The sequence below is a fragment of the Amborella trichopoda genome, chromosome 3 (assembly GCF_054954075.1).
Source record: "Amborella trichopoda isolate Santa Cruz 75 chromosome 3, AtrichopodaSantaCruz75HAP2 v2.0, whole genome shotgun sequence".
Classification (NCBI taxonomy): domain Eukaryota; kingdom Viridiplantae; phylum Streptophyta; class Magnoliopsida; order Amborellales; family Amborellaceae; genus Amborella; species Amborella trichopoda.
Window position 1 is genome coordinate 19,114,711 of NC_142338.1, and position 22,031 is coordinate 19,136,741.

A 22,031-nucleotide genomic window follows, 5' to 3' on the forward strand; every position below is an offset into this window, starting at 1 on the left:
TATCATCAAAATACCTACTTGAAACCATCCAAACCTACTCTTTACCCCATGATTTTCTTTGCATGATCTAAGAACTTGAGCAACACAAACTCATATAAATTTTTCCATAAAAAATGAATAACAAATCATCTTCCTCACCTCTTTCCCATTCTCCCCGCATCCAAAAGTGCCTCTTTTCATTTCGCGAATAACCAAAAGTCACATTTTTTAAAACTTTTATCGTGGTTACCTTTTGGAGTGACAAAGGAACCCTTAACAAATGTACAAAAGCAAAAACATAAAAAATGATTTTCTATGGCCATTAACATTTGGCTTTGTTTTCTCTTATTCTTTCGTTCCTTGTGAGTTTATTCTCTTCCTCTCCGCTTGTACTCTGTACCGTGAGCACCCAGTTTGTGGGCTGCCATTTTTAGTGCACGTTGTGGTTTTGTACACTTTCTATTTCACGAGTCAACCAGTTTCAAAATAAAGAAGAGAGAGAGAAAGAAAGCGTCACTTTCGCTGCAAGAGCAAGAGCAAGAGCTTGTTGTACACCCCAGAACGCTCAGAACAATACACAAAACACATAGGTGATACCTCCCTACCGTCCCCTTTTCCACTCTCTCTCATCCCCTTGTCATAAAAAATACCAAGAAAGAAGACCAACACGAGGACCCTTTCTCTCTCATGAAAGAAGACCCAATTGAGGTATGCTCCCACCTCTGGGTCTCTTCCTTCTCCAATCCCAATAAAACCCTCTTCAAATCTCACTGGTTTTCTTAGGAAATTCGACCTCTGGATCCTCACATATCAGAGGGCCCATGCCCATGAAGTGGGTTCATTTCCTCCTCGCAATGCCATCCATTTTTCCACCCTTAAAGACCTTCTCTCTCTAAGAAACGCTGTTCTGTTTTGCACTCACAGTATTTGTGGGGCATGAAAATCCGCCATGTATATATTCAATTACCCAGGGAGAGAGATCTGATGAGACCCATTTCAAGGACAAGGTTAAAACTATTGTTGGATTCTAATAAGACCCCATTTCAAGATGGTATTGTTCAAGAAATTTTGCATATAATCTTGGAACCGTTCTTTGAGCCTAGGTTTTCTCAGAAATCGTATGCTTTTAGAACAGGCCGAAATGCACACACTGTTATAAGAGTCATTAGGAGTAATTTTGCACGATATTTGTGGTTTTTGAAAGGGGATTTGAGCTCGGGTTTCAATAGAATTGAGATAGATGCTTTGGTGGATTGTTTGACAAAGGTGGTTAACGATCGAAAAGTGATAAGCGTGATAAGATCTGCATTAAAAACTCCTGTTAAAACTGTGAATGAAGAGGATGATAGTAAAAAGTCCAGGATCAGGAAGAAGAGAGAGAAGAAGAAGAAGAAAGGTAGTGGTAAGAAGATATTGGATGAGAATGAGCCAAAACCCGACCCCTACTGGTTAAGGACCTTCTTTGGCTTTGCACCAGAGGAGGTAGCCAAGATACCTACATGGGGTCATTGTGGAATTCTTGGCCCATTGATTGCTAATATATGTCTTAATGAATTGGATTTCTAGATGGAAAACAAAATTTCATGTTATTTTCAACCTTCAAGGCGTGATGCTATTTGGAAGAATTCGATAGAGGATGGTAGCCATAATCCTTCCTGGCCAGAGTTTGTTCTCACCAGTGGCCCTGAGAAAACAAAGAAAATGGAGAATATTCGATATGGGGTGCACATATTAATCGGTATCAGGGGGCCTAGAGAAGATGCCTTAAAAATTAGAAAGCAAATAATGGAATTCTATGAGAAGGTTTATGGGGTAATGATCGATAACTCGAGCTTAGAAATTGAACATATAACCAGGGGAATTCAATTCTTGGATCACATAATATGTCAAAGAGTAACAGTCCCCACACTTAGGTATACATCCACTGGTGGGAAGGTTGTTAGTGAGAAAGGGGTTGGTACTTTGTTATCTGCCACTGCAAGCTTACCACAATGTATACTTCAGTTTCGCAAACTTGAATTCGTCAAGGGAGATAGAGACCCCGAGCCATTGCCTTGTACTCCTATGCTCTATGCGAGCCAAGCCCACACCAATTCTCAAATGAATAAGTTTCTTGAAACCATGGCAGATTGGTATTGTTATGCTGATAATTGCAAGAAAGTGGTGGGTTTTTGCGCTTATGTCATTCAAATCTCTCTAGCCAAGCTCTATGCTGCAAGGTACAGGCTGAGGTTTCGTGCAAAGGTTTGCAAGATTGCTTCTCGAGATCTCAGCCATCCACTGAAAGAGACAAGTGGAGAGGCTCCAGAGTATATTGATCTCTCGACAATGGGGCTTGTGGATGCCATTGATGGTGTTCAGTTTGCTCACATGTCATCGATACCCACTTGTGATTACACCCCAATTCCTAGGAATTGGATCCCAGATCACGAGCATTTGTTACATGAATATACAATGTTACAGAGCCCTAAATACTTTGGTGACTTGCATAGATCAATAAAACAGCAGGGCGTAAGAGTGCCCCAAGATGACCTAGCTAGACTTGTTTGGGAGTGTAAGGTTAAAGCGACTCTAAGTGGACAGAGCTTGAAAGTTGGTAAACAATCTCCTGAAATTTCTGAGGTAGTCGAAATAAGCCGAAGTGGGAATAACGATTTAGATTATTCTTCTTGTGGGTGAGATGGAGTCTGATTTTGTTTGAGAATGCTTGAATCATCAATTGTCTAATCTCTCCAATTAGATCATTTAAATATTGCATTGGGCAGATGATCATCAATATTTATGGAAAAAAAAAGGGCATTGGAAGGAAGGAGCTCATAGTATTTATGAAAGGAAAAGCATTGGAAAGAAGGAGCTTATTTTAGCATCTACGGAAGCAAGCCATGGACGCCTGGTTATATGATGTGAACAAGTGTTTATTTGGAGCAGATTCATTTAGTTGTAACAAAGTCAATAATATACAATGTATGATTCTAATTGCCCCATCTCTTTCTTTGATCAACATGTGTTATAATTTTAAACAGATTTCCTGTTTTCTTTTCCCTTATGGATATTAGTGTAAAAACGAGATTTTCTTATCCAAATTGCACGCAAGTTTTAATGATATGTCATAAATTAATAGGGCTATGCTTATTTATGTCTGTTCATAGTCATTGTTGTCTTTACTCAAGGATATCTTTTGTTATTTTCTATTTTATGTTACTCAGGTGTTACCGCACATGTTATCATCCGATACTCTCATCATGTTTTTCATGAGTTGCCCATCTCTCCAGTTGCCATACCTAGTGGAAACTGAGTTGCTATTTAATATGTCAAGTTTGCTGCTAAATAATGCATATTATCCAGGATACAAAACATTCAATTAGCAATTGATAGAAGGTTAATGTTTCACTTTGCTCATTGTGGCCTAACACATGGGTTTATTTCACCGTTCACCATGCACCATTATATGTTGAATCTAAATTTTCTTTTCCAAGTAGAGTGTTCCGTGTGTCAGGAAAACAGCTAAGTTATACTAGCATTGGACCTAATGAAATGCTTCCCTTCCCAAGGCTTCTTTGCTACCTATGCTCTAGACTCCAGCACATGTTTTATTTAGTGGCCATGTGTAGAGATTTGGACAATTCATCTCTAGTTTATGAGGATGCTAACCTTTTGTTTTACATTGTAAAGCATGTCCTATAGTAATCTATGGTTGTCTTTTGTTACAATTTGTTGCGTTCTATTTTTTATATTCCTGCTCTGGTTAATTCATTTATTTTGAGGCCATTTATATCTATTTATATTGTTTTATGCATCATAGCAATGGATCGAGAATGGGATTGGGGTCGTGGTGGTTGCACCACCTAAGCCCCAGCTAAGGTCTAGGCTTCCATTCTCACCTAACGTATTGAAAAACAACTAACTTATTCAAGAACGGGTAGGGGCTCGTTATCCCCTCTGAATTACCCCCAAAAAAAAAAGCAGGGCAATGGATGTAAGGGCAGGAGTGAAAGACATATGTTTGAGACTTTGAAAAGTATTCTTGTTCAGATGTATATCAGTCTTGTATTGAGTCTATGTATTTTCCTAATTTCCTTTGAATAGTATTCTTGTTAAGATGTATATCAGTCTTGTATTGAGTCTGTGTATTTTCTAATTGTACATGCGTATTTATGTACTTTGTACAACCTAGCCATCTGTTCTTATGGAATCATCCATATATCTAATCAATTAGGATTCTGTCCAAGTTTCTCTGATTCTATCATGGTATCATAGCTGGGTTAATGGACAGCATTGCATTTGGAGGGTAACAGTGATCAAGCTGGTTCTCAAAGTAAAGTGAAACACTTATGATTCTGATGTCAAATTGAAGAATTCTGTCCTGTATATAGGTCAGATCCTATATGACCAACATAAGGATTCACTTTCTGAGATATATCGTTAACATGGCTAACATTATGCCACATAATAGCTTTGAAAAAAAAATTTATCAGTTTAAAATTTCATCACTATGGTAGTTCTATTGCTATAAATGTAGAAAAGATGGAATGGTGGACTTGAACTGATATTCAAAGGGGGATTGCCATTTCAGCATATATTTTATTGGAGGATTGCTATGCTAGTTCAAAGCTTGATGATGGTCAATTTTGTTGTAGGTGAAAAATCAAGTTTGAAGATGTGGAAATATAAAGAATATTGTAATAAAAAAGTGAAATCTAGGATGCTCGTTATAGTTTGAATTTTGTAATTTGCATGAAAAGTAAAAAGTTGGAGAAGTTGGCAAGAGAAATAAAATTATAAATTTGATTTCAATTTCTCCAATCACTTCTGGTCAATGTGGAATGAATGTGATGTCAAGTTTATCAAACTTAAGACTGTAATATACTAGGGCAGGAGCAATCATTACATAGAAAAACAAAGCAAGAATTTGACTGGAAATCGAGGAAGTTACCCACAATTTTTGTGATTTATGAATTGCTTTGAGAAATCGTGGAGGTAAGAGGGCTGTTTAACATCTTCATTAAATGTTAATTTGGGTTATATTTTTCAAGATGGTGATGCACATGTCGTGAAATAAGTAGTGGGCCACATTATGCGTTTTGACTTAGAACGGTGCTTTGGGCTGCTGCACTTAAGCAGCGAGAGCCATTCAACATACTGGTGACAGATACCTCCATGTTACATTCCATCTTTGTGGCGAGGTGGAAATTTGTGGGTGTAAATTGGAGGGGACAGCAAAACCAATAAAACCTTGGGGATGTGCTGCTGACCACTGGACAGTGTCATTAACTTTTCATATACAAAACTAGGATTTACAAATTGATTTTCAAATTGAAGTGTTTGCGACGATTGAAGGGATTATGGATGCTCTAATTGTATAGAATTTAAATAACTTCTGGCAGATTGTTTCTGTTCTGTCAAATGCTCTAATGAGATCTTTATTAATGGTATTATCTTTCTTTTCTTTTTATTTTCCCATCTTACTCAATGATAAACTTCAGCTAATATTGAAACCTAAACTCAACAACAGAAAGTCACTAGATAGGTCTCTCCTCATAGATGGTCCATTGCACATGTTTTCCGTGAAGCAAATATGGTTGTTGATGCTCTCGCTAATAGAGCTGCCGCTGGCCCTAGTGCTACTGTTTAGTGTTGCCGACCACCAGATTTTATTTCTTCTTTGTTATTTCAGGATGTGGTGCAACTGCCCTATTATAGGGCTGTATGATAAATTTGATACTTTTTTATTTAATTAATGAACAACGGGTAGGGGCCTTCTCCTCCACTGACCTACCCAAACAAATAAGTCACTAGATAGGCTCATAAGAATGAAACAAACATGCTTGCACGTTAAAATTTTCTTATGCCAGGCCCTTTTATGATATATGTGATGGGATTTTGCCTCTCTCTTTGTTTTTGCTGAAGCCGCTATGCATATTCCATATGCCACCACGCTCGTTGCTCTCCGAAATGAATTAGAATATTCTTTACAGTGTTTCAAAAGGCAGACTGCCCAACGCCTAGGCAGTCCAGGGGGCCGGGGCGCATCGCCCAGGCCTAGGCGCTAAAAAAAGGCGGAAAACCCTGGGCGCTGAGCGGCCGCCCAGGGACTGCGCCCTGCCCGGGGATTGCACCCTGCCCGGAGGCAGAAAAGCCACTCGGTAGGGGCATTTTGTGTCATTTGTTTTGATATTAAGGGGCCAAAAATGTGGGTTTTAAGTTCATTTGAAACCTAAAACTCATTAATGCCCATTTAGAGAGAGAAAATCCCAAAAAAACTAGTTTTTGGTGATTTTTTTAGGATCAAAGGGTTTATCAAATTTATGAGAAATTGATCGAAACATCACCAATTGATATTAAATTTAATTTTTTATGTTTTATAAATCTATTAGATAGAAAATTTTGAGTCCTTAGAAGCATCTTTGAGGTGGAAGTTTGGAGATTGAGCAATCAAATTAAGTGATTGTTTGTTATTGTTTGTATAAGTTGTATTATTTTGAGATGTCTTCTTTGGGATCTAATAGGAGTGGTGATCCCGGTTGGTAATATGGCTACAACCCAGATCTTAATGATAAGATTGCATAAGATGCAAGTTTTATGAGAAGGATACAAAAGGGGCATACACCGGTTCAAGAAACATATTGCCGGTATCAGGGGGGATGTTGCCCCATGTAATCTTGATGCTGTTAAAGAAGAAATAACCAATTTTTTTAGTAAGGTAAAAATGAAAAAAGATGAGAAATTTGCCTCCATAGCAGATATTAGGTCTGGGGTTCGGGTCAGTTATGATGATGATGATGATGATAGTGATGAGGATGGGGAGGGATGTGAAGAGGTAGAACAATCCATCATTAGGGGGAAGGGAAGGGAGTTGTAATTGCTTCTGGTTCTGGGAGTAAGAAGCCTCGGGTTAGAGTCCCTATGGATACTGTTTTTTCCCCGGCCTGACCCTGAAGTTGCAGGAGAGAAAACAAAAGAGCGAACTACTATTGAAAATAGAATGAAGGAAGAGAGATATAGAGCTGCTTTTTTTATTACTACATGGTTTTATGAGGCGAGCATTCCTTTCATGAAGGATGTTGTAGAAGTTAAGAAATATGCATGGGCTCAATATGGAGTTTTTATTATGATTGATGCTTGGAGTGATAGGAAGAGAAGAAGTCAGATGAATTTACTTGTGAATTGTCCTTTAGGGACTTTTTTGTAGGTGTATTGATGCATCTGATTATATCCATGATGCCCATTACATATTCCAAGTTATAGAGAAGGGAATCAAGGAAGTTGGGGAGCATCTTGTTGTACAGGTTGTCACAAACAATGCAGCTCTTAATGTTGTTCAGCATAGCATATTCTAGAATCTTTTGGATATCATGTGCAGCACATTGTATGGACCTCATGCTTGAGGCTCTTGGCGGTTTAACCGAGATATCAGGTGCAGTGAAGAAGACAAAGTCAGTTACGAATTTCAGTTATAGCCACCATCTCACCCTCAGCATGATGCGTAGGTTTACAAAGAATAAAGAGATTGTAAGGCCCAGGGTCACAAGATTTGCAACCTGGCACTTATGCTTTGATAGCATACATTCGAGGAGAGTGCAGTTGAGGCATGTGTTTACCTCGGATGACTGGAGAGTATGCAAGTAGTCCAAGGATCAGGTTGGGAAGAAGGTGAGAGATATTATCTTTTCTAAGGCCTTTTGGCAAGGGGCGCTCTTAAGGTATTTTGTCTTCTTGTCATAGTCATTCGCATGATTGATAGTGACAAGGCTTCTATGGGCTACATATCTGAGGCTATGGAGAAATGCAAGAGAGAGATAGCCTAAAATTTTGATGATGATGAGAGCCGCTATAAACTTGTTTGGGAGATTATTGATGAGAAGTGGGATAGGCAGTTACATAGGCCATTGCACGTAGCTGGTTATTATTTGAAATCAACATTTTTTTATGCTAACAAGGATATACACACAAATGACTAGATTTAATAAGTGTGTAGATGTGCTAGTCCCTGATCCGGATATCCAAGATATTATATGTGCTGATGAGCTGATAAATTACAAGTGCTCATTAAAGTCTTTTGGGAGTCCAATGGCGATGAGGCAAAGGACCAAAATTGATCCAGGTAGTAATAATATTCTTAAGTTCATCAAGTTCAAGTAATCAAGTTTCATTTTTATAATTATGTTATTTATTTATGATTTTATTTTATATCTTTGCAGCGAATTGGTGGAGCCAACATGGGTGTAGTTCTCCAAATTTTCAAAAGTTTGCCATTCGGATCTTAAACCTAACCACTTCCTCATCTCGTTGTGAGCGCAATTGGAGTACTTTCGAAGGGGTAAGGGTAATTTGTATAATTGTATTAGTAATTTAGTACTTTAGTAGTTATTAGTTTTGCAGTATTATTATTATATATTTAATAATTTTAATTATTTAATATTTATATTAATTAGTTTCATGTGATTTTGTTAGATTCATGCAAAGAAAAGGAATATGCTTGAATCAAAGAGGCTCAATGACTGAGTCTATGCAAGTATAATCAATTCTTGAAGGACAGATTTGCTAAGAGAGATAAGAAAGACCCACTCAGATCAAAAAATATGGACAATGCTATGGAGTGCTTGGTTGATGATGATGAGGTGGAGGGGCATGAAGGATTGACATGGGACATAGTCATGGATGCTTCAGGGATATCAACCGACCCTCCTAGGGCTACTAGATCTTCTGCACAGAGGACGAGGGTGGAGGAAGAGGAGGAAGAATAGGCAGATTAAGAAGAGACGGAGGAGGACGACAAATATGTCGAGAAGGGTGACGACTCCGATGCATATGATGCAAATGCAACTGACCTTACTTTTTTTTATGATGAATGATGATTAAACTTTGAACATTGATTGAAGATTCTTTTGAGTCTTCAAGTATTACTTTCATTTTTGTTTTGTTCCTCTTGGTTGTGTATTGTGGACAGTGGATTCGTACTTCTACTGGTTTGGTAATTTGGTTGGTAAATTTAAATTTTTAATTGGATATGAACCGACTTATGGTTATGTTTATGGAGTGTGTACGAATGTGTAGTATACTTTTGAATTTTGATGTGCCCTAAATACCTAATTCTTATATTTTATACAATTTATATACTATTAGAGACTATAGAGTTCTTTTTTGTTTCAACAGGGCGACCCAAGTTCTGGTCGCCCACCTAGGGCGGCCTGGACCCCCCAAGCCACCTAGGACCGGCCAAACACTTTTTGAAACACTGATTCTTTATGTCATTGCAGCTATAGAGGGTTTTCCTTGAATTTGCCAAGTGGAGAGCCTATTTCTGCACAACCATGCTAAGGTATCTTACTCAATGCCTTATGCTTTTGTTTTCAAATTCGGCTCTACTATTTGAAATACTTACTCAAAGACTCAAAGCAGAATGAACAGTGCATTTAGACTGGATATGTAACACAATATTACGGATTTGGAGGCAATCCAGAATCAACATCAGAGCCAGCCCAATCTAGAATGCAGTAGGAGAGAATAGTGTCACCAAATGTGAGAATGAACAAGTAAGCAGCTAAAAAACTGCGCAAAGCATAATGTTTGATGCATTGCATTTAGTCACGTCAAAGTGAGCGTGTATGAATTGATGCATGAACCAATCAACTTGGTGGATTGATTATCATCATATTTATAAGCATGATGAGCCTTAATGTGTCTATAGCCAATGAACATGCAAAATGATGCATGAACATGGAACTTCTCTATGTGCTACATGTACATAGGACATGGCAAGCAATAAGCATGACAAAGAGGTGCAGGACACCGTGTTCCAATGCCAGAATTAAAACTATTTTGTGTACTATCATATATAGGAGCTTCTTTAACTTCCCCAGTTGACATCATTCAAAATTCGGTCATATGGAAAAATTAGGTCCAAGGACTTTTACATACTAGTTCATTCGAAGTACACATGATTGATTGAATGGACTATAGTCTTTGGATGCCAAATGATCCTAGAAACTCTACCAGAAACTGATGTGAGGTTTTTGGTTAACGTCATAGTGTGGACCTGGTCACTATGTATAAAATCGTTTGTCCTCAATCATAGCTCCCAGCTCCTTCCATAGGTCCACAATCACATAATGGAGAATAAACATCATCATCATCAGAGTTATTTGGGGTTGGCTATACAAATCCTATTCTGCCATTCAATATTCATCACAAGATGTGGCAAAGTTTTACAATGGCCTACCTAACACAACCCTCTTCCTTTATCCGGGCTTGGGACCGGCATGACTGGCTTGGGACCGACCATGGTGGAGTTATAGTGGAAAATAAACATAAAAAGGAAAATGAGAAACCTTTCCGAGCGGCTAACAGATACTCAATTCTTTGGCAGCCAATGTACCAAAAATACAATCAGTACAAACAGATTGCCACAAGTTGTAGGACGCAAGTATGAGTGACTGGCAGAGTCATGGCATCACCATATGACCTTTAAAATTTTATATGGATTAAGATCAGAAAACACACGAGTCTGTTACTCACCATTGTCATATGAATTGAAAGAGACCACAGATCAGGATCTGGGCTTGGGTTTAATTAGTTAATGTGTTTGACTATTGCTACACGTACACTAAATCCTGTTCAAATCCTACTGCTGTAACTTCTAAATAAATGGACATCTCAGATCATGAGTCCGCTCCTGATTCTTGATATGGGTGGGTGAGGCAATGTTTAGCGTTGTGGACCTCTCCACACAGATATGAAGGGGCTTAAGAGAGAGACGTCCTCTTTCAAGGATCGATATAATTGGACAAATATTAAGGCTGCCACTGGAGAGCACCATTGGCCCAAAATCTATTATTAGTTTCACCACATTCACTCATGTTTGATATGCTCTATTTTACCGGTTCATAATTTGTATAGTATAAGATTTCATTTCTGAAGATAGGTGTACTGATTTTGATGATTTATTTTCAGTTACTAAAGTCCCTTTCATTTGCCATGAAATGGAACATGGAAAAGTTTATTGACTTCAGTAGAACTACCTGATTTGGGGATAAAAATTTTGTTGAAAGGCCATTCATTTTTTTTTCAACAAACCAATTTTTTGGCATCCCAAGTCGTTGTCAAAGATTGATGCTTTATTTGAAAAGGTAAGTTTTCTCTAGTTGCCATATGAACATTGTTAATTTGGTTGAGTTTCTTAAGGCACAATTGTAACAACATATATTGACTATGATTGGTAATATCATTAGGATGAAAATGAGTAAAAGAGAAATATTTAAACAATTCTTCATTAGTTTATATCAATGAAAAGATTAATTAGTCAATTTATCATGATTCTTTTATATTTGTGACACAATAATAAAATGGAAAGTATGGCTTTTGGCTTTCCGGAATGTTAATGTCTTTTATTCCTGATTTGACATAATAAGAGACAAGCATGTCCTTATTTAGTAAACTTCTTATATATTGAAAGATAATAAAATAACATATGACCTTTTCTGTCTCTTTGAACCAATGTTCCAAAATTAACCGATCTGGATAGGGAATTGTTGAACACATGCTAATTTTGAGTGGGAATCGGCTGGTTCATTATTGTAAGTTATATAATGGTCCACATTAAACCACATAAGTTAAAAAGTATATCTGACTAGTTCTTGAGGTCCCGTGGGAAGTGTTTGGGGGTTCGACCCCAGGCCCAACCTCTTTTTGACCTTTTAAATTAGCTATGTTCTTTTTTTAAATCCAAGCTAAAGGGCTTAGTGTAAATAAAAAAAGTGTTGCAATAGGAGGAGTCAAACCTTCATCTTTTTTTTTTTATGTTGTTAACATTGTATAGATGGAATAGGGATTACAAAACCATATGAAAACAAAGGCAAGCCAAAAGTCACCGAGAGAAGTGACAGCTGGATGCAACTAGCAAAAGAAAAGAAATAGGGGTGACACATGCCCATATAAAGGAAAAAATAAAAAACCAAAACAGAAGCGAAGAGGAAAAAAGGCAGCAGTTGATCTGTTATCTTGGTGGTAAAGAAGAGACAGCTACCGGTTTGGCTAGCTCATTTGTGACGTGGTTGGCCTCCCTCCAAGTATGCGCCCCATGAGACTCAAATATGCCTGAAAAGGTCAAAAATCTCATCACAGATTCCCCAGAGTCTCCATGGAGGTGTGGAGGTGCTAGAGGCCCCAAAGATGACTTTCTGAGAATCCCCTTCTACTAAGAGAGAGTGAGCCCATGAGGAGCTGTAGCGTCTGAGTCCATCGAGGATGGCTCAGGTTTCCGCCTCTATAGAGTCAGCAACCCCTATTGGAAGTGAGTAGGCCAGTAAGGTGATGCCCTAAAAAATTTTTAAAATTCCTCCAATGTCAGTCGGACCTGGATTTCTTAGAGAGGAGCCATCGAAATTGAGTTTGATGGTACCTCTCGTGGGGGGCCTCCATTGTGCCGGTCAGTTGGCGAACGAGGATATTGATCCAGCTAGTTAGGAAGTCGACTGTCGGAATGAGTCTCAAGTGTTTGTTGTTTGTGGCTCAGAATATGACTGAGCCTCGAATTGTGTCCTTGGTCTTATGCAGGGGGAGCACGACACCTTGGAAGATCCTGTTGTTGCATTCCTTCCAGATGGTCCAGAGGGTTGCATCTACTGTAGCTTTCCAAAGTAAGGCCCCCGATCGAGGCCAGGGGAGGAAAGCCGAGAGATTATAGAAGTGTGTGACGCTTTCTTGAGTTATCCATTCCCAATGAAACCAGTGGAGTATAAATGCCCATGCGCAAATAGAGGCTGCGCATTGAATGAACAGATGGTTGATGGTCTCCTCTGTCGCTAGGCTCATCACACATCGGTTCGGCGTTGGGATGCCCCTTGCCTGAATTTGGTCAATGGTGAGTATTCTATCCCCCAAGGTTAGCCAGTTGAAGAACTGGATTATAAGGGGAAAAGTGAATTCCAAGCTTTTGTAATGGAGTGGTGACAGGTGACAGTCTCGGTGGGAGATCTTGTCAGAGTGCGGAATAGGGAGCTCACCAAGAAGACCCCCGAAGATGAAGGTGACCAAAAGATGCGATCCTCCCCTCTTGGTAGAGTGGGGGAGGAAGATAACAGAGAAGAGAGCTTCAGGAAGGCCTGTACTTCAGATTTGCGGAGAGGTCGGCGCAGGTCAAGATTCCAAGCTCTCAGGGAGGACCAAACCTTCATAGGACATGAATGCCACTGTTTGAAGACATTTTTCAGCACCTTGGTCCCTGATGCGGAATAAAAAAGAAGCAAGTCAATAAAGCCTTGACATACAGTGGAATTTTTTACAGTCTCAGAATTGCCCCAGAATGGGTAGAAATCTTCTTAAGCACTTCAAAAGGCCACCTGCCAAGTTTCGTTACAATCTGACATGTCTAAGGCAGTACAGATAAAGAAACAATTTCGGAAAAATCAGTCTAGCACCTTGAAACCGACCCCGTTACTAGAGCTCTATTTTCGATGCGTCAAAAATGTTGTGGTATCACTGCCATTGGATCTAGCACGATCGAAAATCCCTATGGGTCAAGTTTCGGCTTAATCGGGCACTCCAAGACAAAGTTATGGGTAAAAGACCAAAAAGTAGTAGGCCGCACACTATTCCCATGCGCCCTCCCTGCACCAAATCACCATTAAAGGTTACTGTTTTTACAGTCTCGAGCAGTGACTTTCGGGGTCCATATCTCATTCGTCCTGAGTCGAATCGCCCTCAAATTTTGTGAACATGTTCGTCTCGTCAAGACGAGCATTTCGATATATGGCACGCCCTATGAAGACGCCCAAGCAAGGAGAAAAACTAGAGAGAAGTTGTTGATCCGTGAAGAAAGTTGTAGGAAAATCAACAGCGACACGCCTCACTCGAGCAGCCAAATCACAAAGCTTCAGATTGACACGAGACCAGTTTCATCGTGTGCGTAAGGTGTAGGGCTATCTCTGGTTCGAACCCCGTACATGATGAACGGTCGGATTTCACATGTGAAGCCGATAAAATGGCTGCAAATTCTGGCGCCAGTATTCCAGATTTTGACCAAAACTTCAAAGTTGCAAAATCTTCGTCTGAGCATGAAATCAAGCTGCATTTGTTGCCACGTGATCGTGACAGCATGCTTAGTGTGATCCAACGAAGAAATCACGAAGAAACATCAAGAAACAAGCACACTATCAATCCAAAGTTTTTAAGATTCATCTAAATTTCAAGTCACATGATCGTAGCTTAAAAACACGATTCATGGCTCGAAGTTGGTATCAAATCAATCGTCATGCGGAGCCCTACAAGAAAACAATCATCTTTCGATCAAACGGGCACCAGAGCAACCCCGGATCATTCACGGAAGATCACGCACGTTTTAGGGCAGCAGCATGGACTGTTTTGGCTTTCCATGAATTGTTAGGTAGGGGCAAAACAGTCATTTTGCACCCATATTTAGAATTTATTGAATTCAAAAATAATTGTAATTATCATCAATTGAGATAATTTTTGAGCATCCACCCATGTTTGGGCCCAATTCTATAAATACATGTTAAACCTAATTGTAAAGGGCTTCCCTGGCTTTTCTCTGATTCCCCCTCAGACTTTCAATTGATCAATAAAGTTCGCGTTTGTGCTTTGAGTTCGTGGGTGCGTCTTGGAGAGAGAGAGAGGAGAGAGAAGAAACTGGCCGGTACTCTTCGGTAAGATAATTTTCTCTCTCCTCTCGTCTCTCTTTCTCTCTCTCTCTCGTCTCTCTCTTTCTCTCTCCTCTCATCTCTATCTTCCTCTCTCCTTTTTCTTTTTCTCTCTCTGGCGTCCTCTCTCTTTTCTTTCTTCTTTTCTCGGCTTTTCTCTCTTCTTCTCTGTGAACACGGACGGCTGTCGCAGAGCAGTGCATGTCATCTTTTTTCTTCGCTTTCTCTAACCCACACGACGATGGCAGCGTTGTGTCCGATTCTCTCGCTTTCTTCATCTCGATCTTTCTCTCTATTTCTCTCTGGCTGAATGTGCATGGCGATGGCAGCACCATGCACGAACCTCTCTCTCTCTATTCTATTTTTCTCTATCTCACATAGACGGCGATGGCAACGCTGTGTGCGTTTTCTTCTCTCTTTTCTTCTTCTTCTTCTCCTTTCTTTATTCTCTCTCTGCTCTATCCTTCTTTCTGTCTCTCTCTGTCTGAACATGCACGGCAATGGCACGCCGTGCACGAATCTCTTTCTCTACTTTCTTCTCTATCTTTCTCTCTGTCTCTCTCTGTCTGATCATGCACGGCGATGGCAACGCCGTGCACGAATCTCTCTCCCTGCTTTCTTCTTTCTAACACACATGGCAGTGGCAGTGCCGTGCGTGTTTTTTGCTCTCTTTTTCTCCTTTCTTCTCCCTTCTCTTTCTACTCTTTCTCTCAATCTCTTTCTATCGGAATATGCATGACGATGGCAACGCCGTGCACAAATCCCTTTCTTCTCCCTTCTCTCTCTGCTCTGTCTTTCTCTCTGTCTCTCTCCGTCTGAACATGTACGGCGGTGGCAACGCCGTGCACGAATCTCTCTTTCTGTTTTCTCCTCTCTCTGACACACATGGCGGTGGCAACACCGTGCGTGCTTCTTTCTTTCCTCTAACATGCACGGCGATGGCAACGCCGTGCACAAATCTCTCTTTTTGTTTTCTCTTCTCTCTGACACACACGGCGGTGGCAACGCCGTGCATGTTTCTTTCTCTCTTATTTCCCTATTCTTCTTCTCTCTTTCTTAATCTCTTTCTCTCTCTGTCTTTCTTTCCCTCACCTTGAGATTCCTTCTCTCTCTCCTCTCCAGCAGGGTATGACGTTCTCAGTCTTCCTTTATCTTTTGGAAATATGCGCAGTGAGCCAGGCCGTAACCGGAGTGGCAAGTCGAGCCTCTGTCCAAATTTCCCCTTTCCCGTGCGGTGCACGACGATGATCATCGCCGCGCATGACATTCCTTTTTCATTCCTGTCTCTCTCTGTCATCGATGGCGAAAGTCCATCGCCGTCCATGTTCTTTCTCTCTCCTCTTTCCTTTGTCATGGACGGCAGAAGTCCATCGTCGTCCATGTTCTCTCTCTTCTTTCTCTCTCTTCTTCTCTCTCTGCTATTTTTATCCCTTAACTCCCTCTTTCTTTTTTTTTTCCTCTCATTTGACCAAGAGACAAGTCTAGCACTGTCACGATAGTCTCGTTGTCGAGCAGTACTACCGCCGTGCCAGTCTAATTTACCGTGTCCGTCTTACTGTCATGTCGAACTTGCCGTTGTGCCAGGCTGGTTGGTGTTGGTGTTCTGTCAGCGAGTAGTACTGTCGCTGTACCAGTCTCGTTACCATGCTCGTCTTGCTACCACATCATGCCAATTTGGCCACTGTGTTAGGCTACTCACTCGGTGTAGATTCACCCAAAGACAAGGTGGGTACTTCGACCCACTTGTCTTGTAAAATTAACCATAAATGTGTGATTGCAGAAACAGGAGAATATAGGCCAAGGGAGGCGATTCCGAACCAATTGTAGGATTGGGGGGCTTTCTTCGTGATCTAAGAGGGCGCCCACGCGAGCCAGCCCGAGTAAGTCCCGAACCCATTTTAAATTCCTCTCTCATCAGTTGGTATACCTGCCCTTGCTCCTGAGCAAGGTTCCTGAGAGAGCAATCTCAAAATCTCGAGTTCCCTTGAAACCCGAGACACGTGCCGCGAGATCGAGGCACCTAACCAGCCACCTTCATCGTCCTTATCCCCAAGATAGAAGGAACAAACGCTCATCATTTTAGAAAGTAAAAGATACTCTGGCCATTATGCTCGTCTTTACTGAGTGATTAGAAATGCATATTTAGAGTAGACTTAGGTGGGCTGGCCATATGTAGTGCTGACAAAGTGGAGCATTTGTTAGGAGGTGCGAATTAGTTCAAGTGGAAGGGCTAAAAAGGGCAAGGGGTTGGCCCAAAAAGGCGTGGTTGGAAGTAGTCCAAAAAGATATAGGAACTTATGGCCTCACTACAGGTATGGCCTTTAATAGAGCAGAATGACGGACCAGGATTTATGTAGCCGACCCCAATTAATTGGGAAAAGGCTATGATGATGATGATGATGATACGAATGTTTATTTGTTTCTCCCCCCCCCCCCACCCCCCCCCCCCCCCTCTCTTTCTCTTGGACCGCCAATCGAGATCATGATCAATGAGTGAATGATCTACCCCATTGAACCCTTTTTTGAAACACTGCTTTGAGCATTAGCAGTCTCCAATTTCATTTCTTCTTCTGGGTAAAGTACAAAGAGATTTTACATTTAGGGCATGTTTGTTCAGAGGAAGGTTTTTCTCTAAAAAAAGAACCTTCCCCATTACTGTACCACTCCCTCATTTTATGTGCATGGAGTGCTACAGTCAAAGGAACTCAAACCTTCTTCATTAAGTTCCCCTTTCTCTTTAAAATGGAGGATGGTTAACTTCCTTGGGGAACCACGGAAGATAAACATTCAGAACATTTGCTTGATAAAAGTGCCCCAACAAGGCTCCCCCTTCTTCCGTCCATGCCCCAGCCTCGTGCGAAACCCTAGCCGCCCCAGCCTCCCTTCTTCCTCCCTCGTTCGAAACCCTAACTAGGTACGTATCCCTCTTCTCTCTCACACACACATCTGCTCTCTGTCCCTCTCTGCCTCTGCTCTCTCACTCCCTCTGTGCCTCTGCTCTCTCTCTCTCCTCTAAACCCCCCAAACTCTTCTCTCTTATCTCTTCTGCTCTCTCTATCATCTCCTCATGCCCCAATAAACTCCCACATTGTAGGGCCTTTCTCTATATGTAAAGTTACTGGTTTACACTTTAGCTGAATGAATGCATAATCGAAAACAAATTTCAGCGTCGAAATGAAAACCTAACAAGCATTTCAGCAGCTCGTGGGGAGCTCTATGGTTCTTCAGGTTCATCCATTGGCATTTGGGTTGAGCGCCGCCTCCTTTTTCTCCTTATTCTTCTTATTCTTATCATTATTATTGATGTAATTAATCCACCTCCTCTCTTTTTTGGAAGTTCTTTTATTTGTGCTAATTGGAATTAAATGCTATCGAATTTTCATTCTAGTTGCCAAAATTTGTAAAGGGCTACTTATGTTTGTTCAGTTTTTTATTTTTTTCAATTTGTCCTCCATATTTTGTTGTGTTTGTTTTTATACATTCATGTCAGATTGCAGGATGAGTCGTAATTGATGCACCATAGTTGAAAGTTTTTTATTGCTGAACTTCTGTGATATTATTTTTAAATTCCTTTGTAAATAGGGTGTTCTGGTTATATATGTGGTTATTGGAATAGAATTTCTATTATTTCGTGTTTTTTTTTTTTTTTTTTTTAAAATTTCCCTTTTTCTTTTATTTTTCCTCTGTTCTGAAGTGCTTGGCTCTATACTATGAATTGGAAAGAACTATTATATGACCTGAGACAAAGCCTGAATGATTTCATTTTAGGCAATGTTTGTTTCTCTCATTCTTGGCTCATGATTGATTTTAACCTTATCTTTTCCTTTTTTTTTCTCTTTTTCCTTTTTTTTTTTGTTTGTTTTGTTTTTTGTGTGTGTGAGTGTGCACATGTGCATGTGCGTGTGTGCGTGTGTGTGAAGCATGGGATCAAAGGTTTGAATCCTATCTCACCCACTCAAATGAAAAGACAACCTTATTTTTTTATAGGTAAACGTGAAAACCTTTCTTGATGGTTCACGCCAATTTACCAATAGGACCCATTTTGCTTCTGTTTTTTTGTATGAGAGAGAGTGGCTGGCCTTTTGTTTCTTTGGACAATCAAATTATGTGCATGTCTTGTACTTTGGGGCTGCGTAGATTTTTGTTGAAAAGTGTCTTAAATTGGGTCCCATACACAAATGCCCGCACACATGAATGAAGACCCTCCCATTTGCACTAAATCAAGCACAAATAACTTGTTGAGGATTCATTGAGGCTTATTCAAACTTTTCTTGCTTCTTAATGTGGTCAAATTCCATAGATAAAGGGACCATTTCCTTACTCTATTTTGTACCTGCATCCTTGGGCTCACTTACTCTTAGTCCATTATTCTTTTTATTTTTCACAAAATATGCTGAATAGTGAATACACATATTTCAGCAATCCCACCTATTTATTGAAAGACATATGCTATGTTATAACCATGTAGAATTCTATCTGTAAAAGTGCCTCATCAGTTGCACTTCCCTTGTAAATGGATGAGACAGTATCCTACACCATCTCATCTAGTTGCTCAAGTAAATGCTTCTTCTCTCAGGCATACATGGTTAGATGCATCAATACACCCCATGAATAATACCCTTGTGATTGAATCATCAACAAACTCATCCATGTTTTCACTTTGGTGACTTGGCAAGGGAACCTTATAAGCCTTCCATAGCTCCTACATATTTTGTTCTACTCTCCTTGGCCAAGTAGTTAACTGATAATTCTAGAAGATACCTGGAGCTTCACTGCTGCCACAGTTCATGCCCTTTATCTAGGTATTAAATGATTTTGGGAATGGCATTATCATTGCCCGCTCACCTTTTATATGACAGTTGAGAGTTTCTTACTTGGGTTTTGGGTTAGCTAATAGATTATGGGATCAACAGTCATAGCTCTCTCATCATCTCATATATGCATTTCTATGGTTCTTTATGTCTAGAAAAACTTTAATGGCATATGGTCTATATGCTTTGCTGGATCAAGGAATGAATTATGTTGGAAACTGCATTATCTTATCCTGTCCACGATCAACACCTTCTCTCTGAAAACATGCTATTTTATTTTTTTAATATCTTATCTTGACCATGTTGTTTCCTTTGGTAGGGATACCGCTTCTCGCGACATCATCTCACCAGAGGGCAAACGAATATGTCAAGGGTGGATCGGTGGTTCATGCCTTACCCGAAGTAGGTGGGACAGGGAGTGAATTAGCAGGAGAAGCTTGAAGTAAGTAGGGCCGATAGGTGCCTCACTGCCGATTTAGGGGAAATAAAAATTGATGAGTGAACTTGAAGTAGGGCCCATAGTTGCCTCCCTGTCGATTAAAGGGAAATAAAAATTGATGTTTCTTATGTGTAAGTTTATATTCACGATACCATTTTGTCCCCAAATTTCTTGTGTGCGTATTTTGAGTTTAATGTGAATCTTATCTCTATTTCCTTTGACCCCTATATGTGTTTTGTTGCTACTCTTATTTCTTTGATGTATATGTTATTAGGACATGTTTTTGTTAATTATGGAAAATAAATAAATGAAGAAAGAGGCATCCACTAAATCTTATGCATTGCTCATTAGTAATATGGATCCTTATTTGATGTTTCCTTAATATCAGTAATATGATTTCCTAATATGCTGTTGTTTTTGTCAGGGACAATGCGAACTTCTCTTCTCTTTTTGGTTTCACTATTAGTATTTTTTTCCTTGATAGAATTCATGGAATTAGATGTGATGTTTGGTGAATGCAGGGAAATATGAGAAGACAAAATCAATATGCAGGTTCTGCTGTCAATCCAATGGTCGTCGTGCAAATGCAGTACATGGCTGCTCAGAATGCATCATAGTGGTGCTATGAATCCTTATCCTGGCAAGCCAGATGCACCACCCTTGGATGAAGAATAAAAGTTTGTCATCAAAGGTTGAACCACAGTGGCAGGGTATGGCGATGACTTGAAAGGACATGGTTCATTGGGTGAATGGATATGTTGTATATATAGATATGGAAAGTAATTGTGGTGGTCTTTACTGCTAGAGTACTTTATGCTATGTAATTTATTTGTGTAATCCTATAGTTTTATTTTCAACAATCGACCTCGGAGGGAGTATTGAAAATGGACCTTAAAATAATCTAAAAAAGGATCTGAACATTGTAATATGTTAGATTGTTACGGTTTGTCTTTTTTACAGGAATTCGTTTTTATTGGACATATACTGATATATAATGATCAATTTATGATATGAACAACCGCATTGGTTTAAGAGCAAACTGGCAAAACTGCTTTACTTGTTTCTCATTTGTTTTGTTCGTCTATGTGGGGGCGTGAACAAGAGCATCCAAATCTGTCTCATCATTTTCTCTCTTCATTTTTTTTTTCTTTTTTAGACAATTATTGGTTCTACTTTTGCCAACAACCTATGTGGGTTGTGGCAAGCATCATGTTAGATTAGTTGTCGGTATATGCAACTCGACTCATGTTAATGCATATCAAGGATGGCAGGTGCTACTCTTGAAAGACTGTTATTTATTTATAACAGTAATCAGAATAGACTCGTGTTTATATTAGGGAGCATGCTATCTGCTCTCTTTAAAGTTTTAAACCTTCCCAATGGCACATCAAAACCTTAATGCTTTCTGGGTTGCTGGCTTGTAGAGAACGCATCTCAAAAATTGGGATCGTTTTTATTTTTCTATTTTTTCTTTTTTCTTTGAAGTTGGTTGCTGGCTTGTAGAGATCTTCACGTGTTTTCATGATCTAAAAATACCAATATTGCAATTTGGATTTGTGATGGTATTTTTTTAGATTTTATAATCTACAAATACCTACATTGCAATTTGGATTTGTGTTTTCATGATCTAAAAATACCTATATTGCAATTGGGATTTGTGATGGTATTTTTTTAGATTTTATAATCTACAAATACCTACATTGCAAATTGGATTTGTGAAGGTTTTCGTTTAGAATGTGCTGGTCTTGCAACAAAGCTATACTTATCAGAAAATACTAATGTATTTAAAGTAATTTAAATGGAAAGAGAGAAACACAAGCTACAACAATAAACTAAATAGGAAAAAGAAAACTAAAGCTTCGAATCCCACCTTCTCCAAGTCCTTAACTAAATAATTTTTTTTTTATAAGAAATAATAGATAATTAACACCTCATACATACTGAATCGGAAAAAGCATATCAATAATATCAACTGTATGGGTATCAACCTTATAAGGTCTTTGAATCTCAGTACCTCTAACTTGGAAGCTACAATCTAGATATATTGTCATCATATGTACGAAATATCAATAATAGAACTACATAAAAGTAATATGTCGTATATTTTTATACCAATGACATTAAAAAAACACCAAAGTTAACCAAATT

The 22,031-nt window shown here is 39.4% G+C and overlaps 1 protein-coding gene across 11 annotated transcripts; it reads left to right on the forward strand.

Moving 5' to 3' along the window:
- Positions 1–292: 292 nt before the first annotated feature.
- LOC110006934 (nuclear intron maturase 1, mitochondrial-like) lies at positions 293–20,922 on the forward strand. 11 transcript variants are annotated; one of them, XM_088862232.1, is made up of 5 exons: positions 333–8,080; positions 8,178–8,296; positions 8,431–9,298; positions 9,379–9,512; positions 19,764–20,922. In XM_088862232.1, the coding sequence occupies exon 1, from the start codon at positions 1,546–1,548 to the stop codon at positions 2,656–2,658; it is 1,113 nt and encodes a 370-aa protein (XP_088718358.1). In that variant the 5' UTR covers positions 333–1,545; the 3' UTR covers positions 2,659–8,080; positions 8,178–8,296; positions 8,431–9,298; positions 9,379–9,512; positions 19,764–20,922. The 11 variants fall into 11 exon arrangements, with proteins under 11 accessions (XP_088718363.1, XP_088718365.1, XP_088718366.1 ...); XM_088862233.1 differs by lacking the exon at positions 9,379–9,512 and having other exon boundaries at positions 19,764–20,014; positions 20,405–20,922; XM_088862237.1 differs by lacking the exon at positions 9,379–9,512 and having other exon boundaries at positions 293–8,080.
- Positions 20,923–22,031: the final 1,109 nt, after the last annotated feature.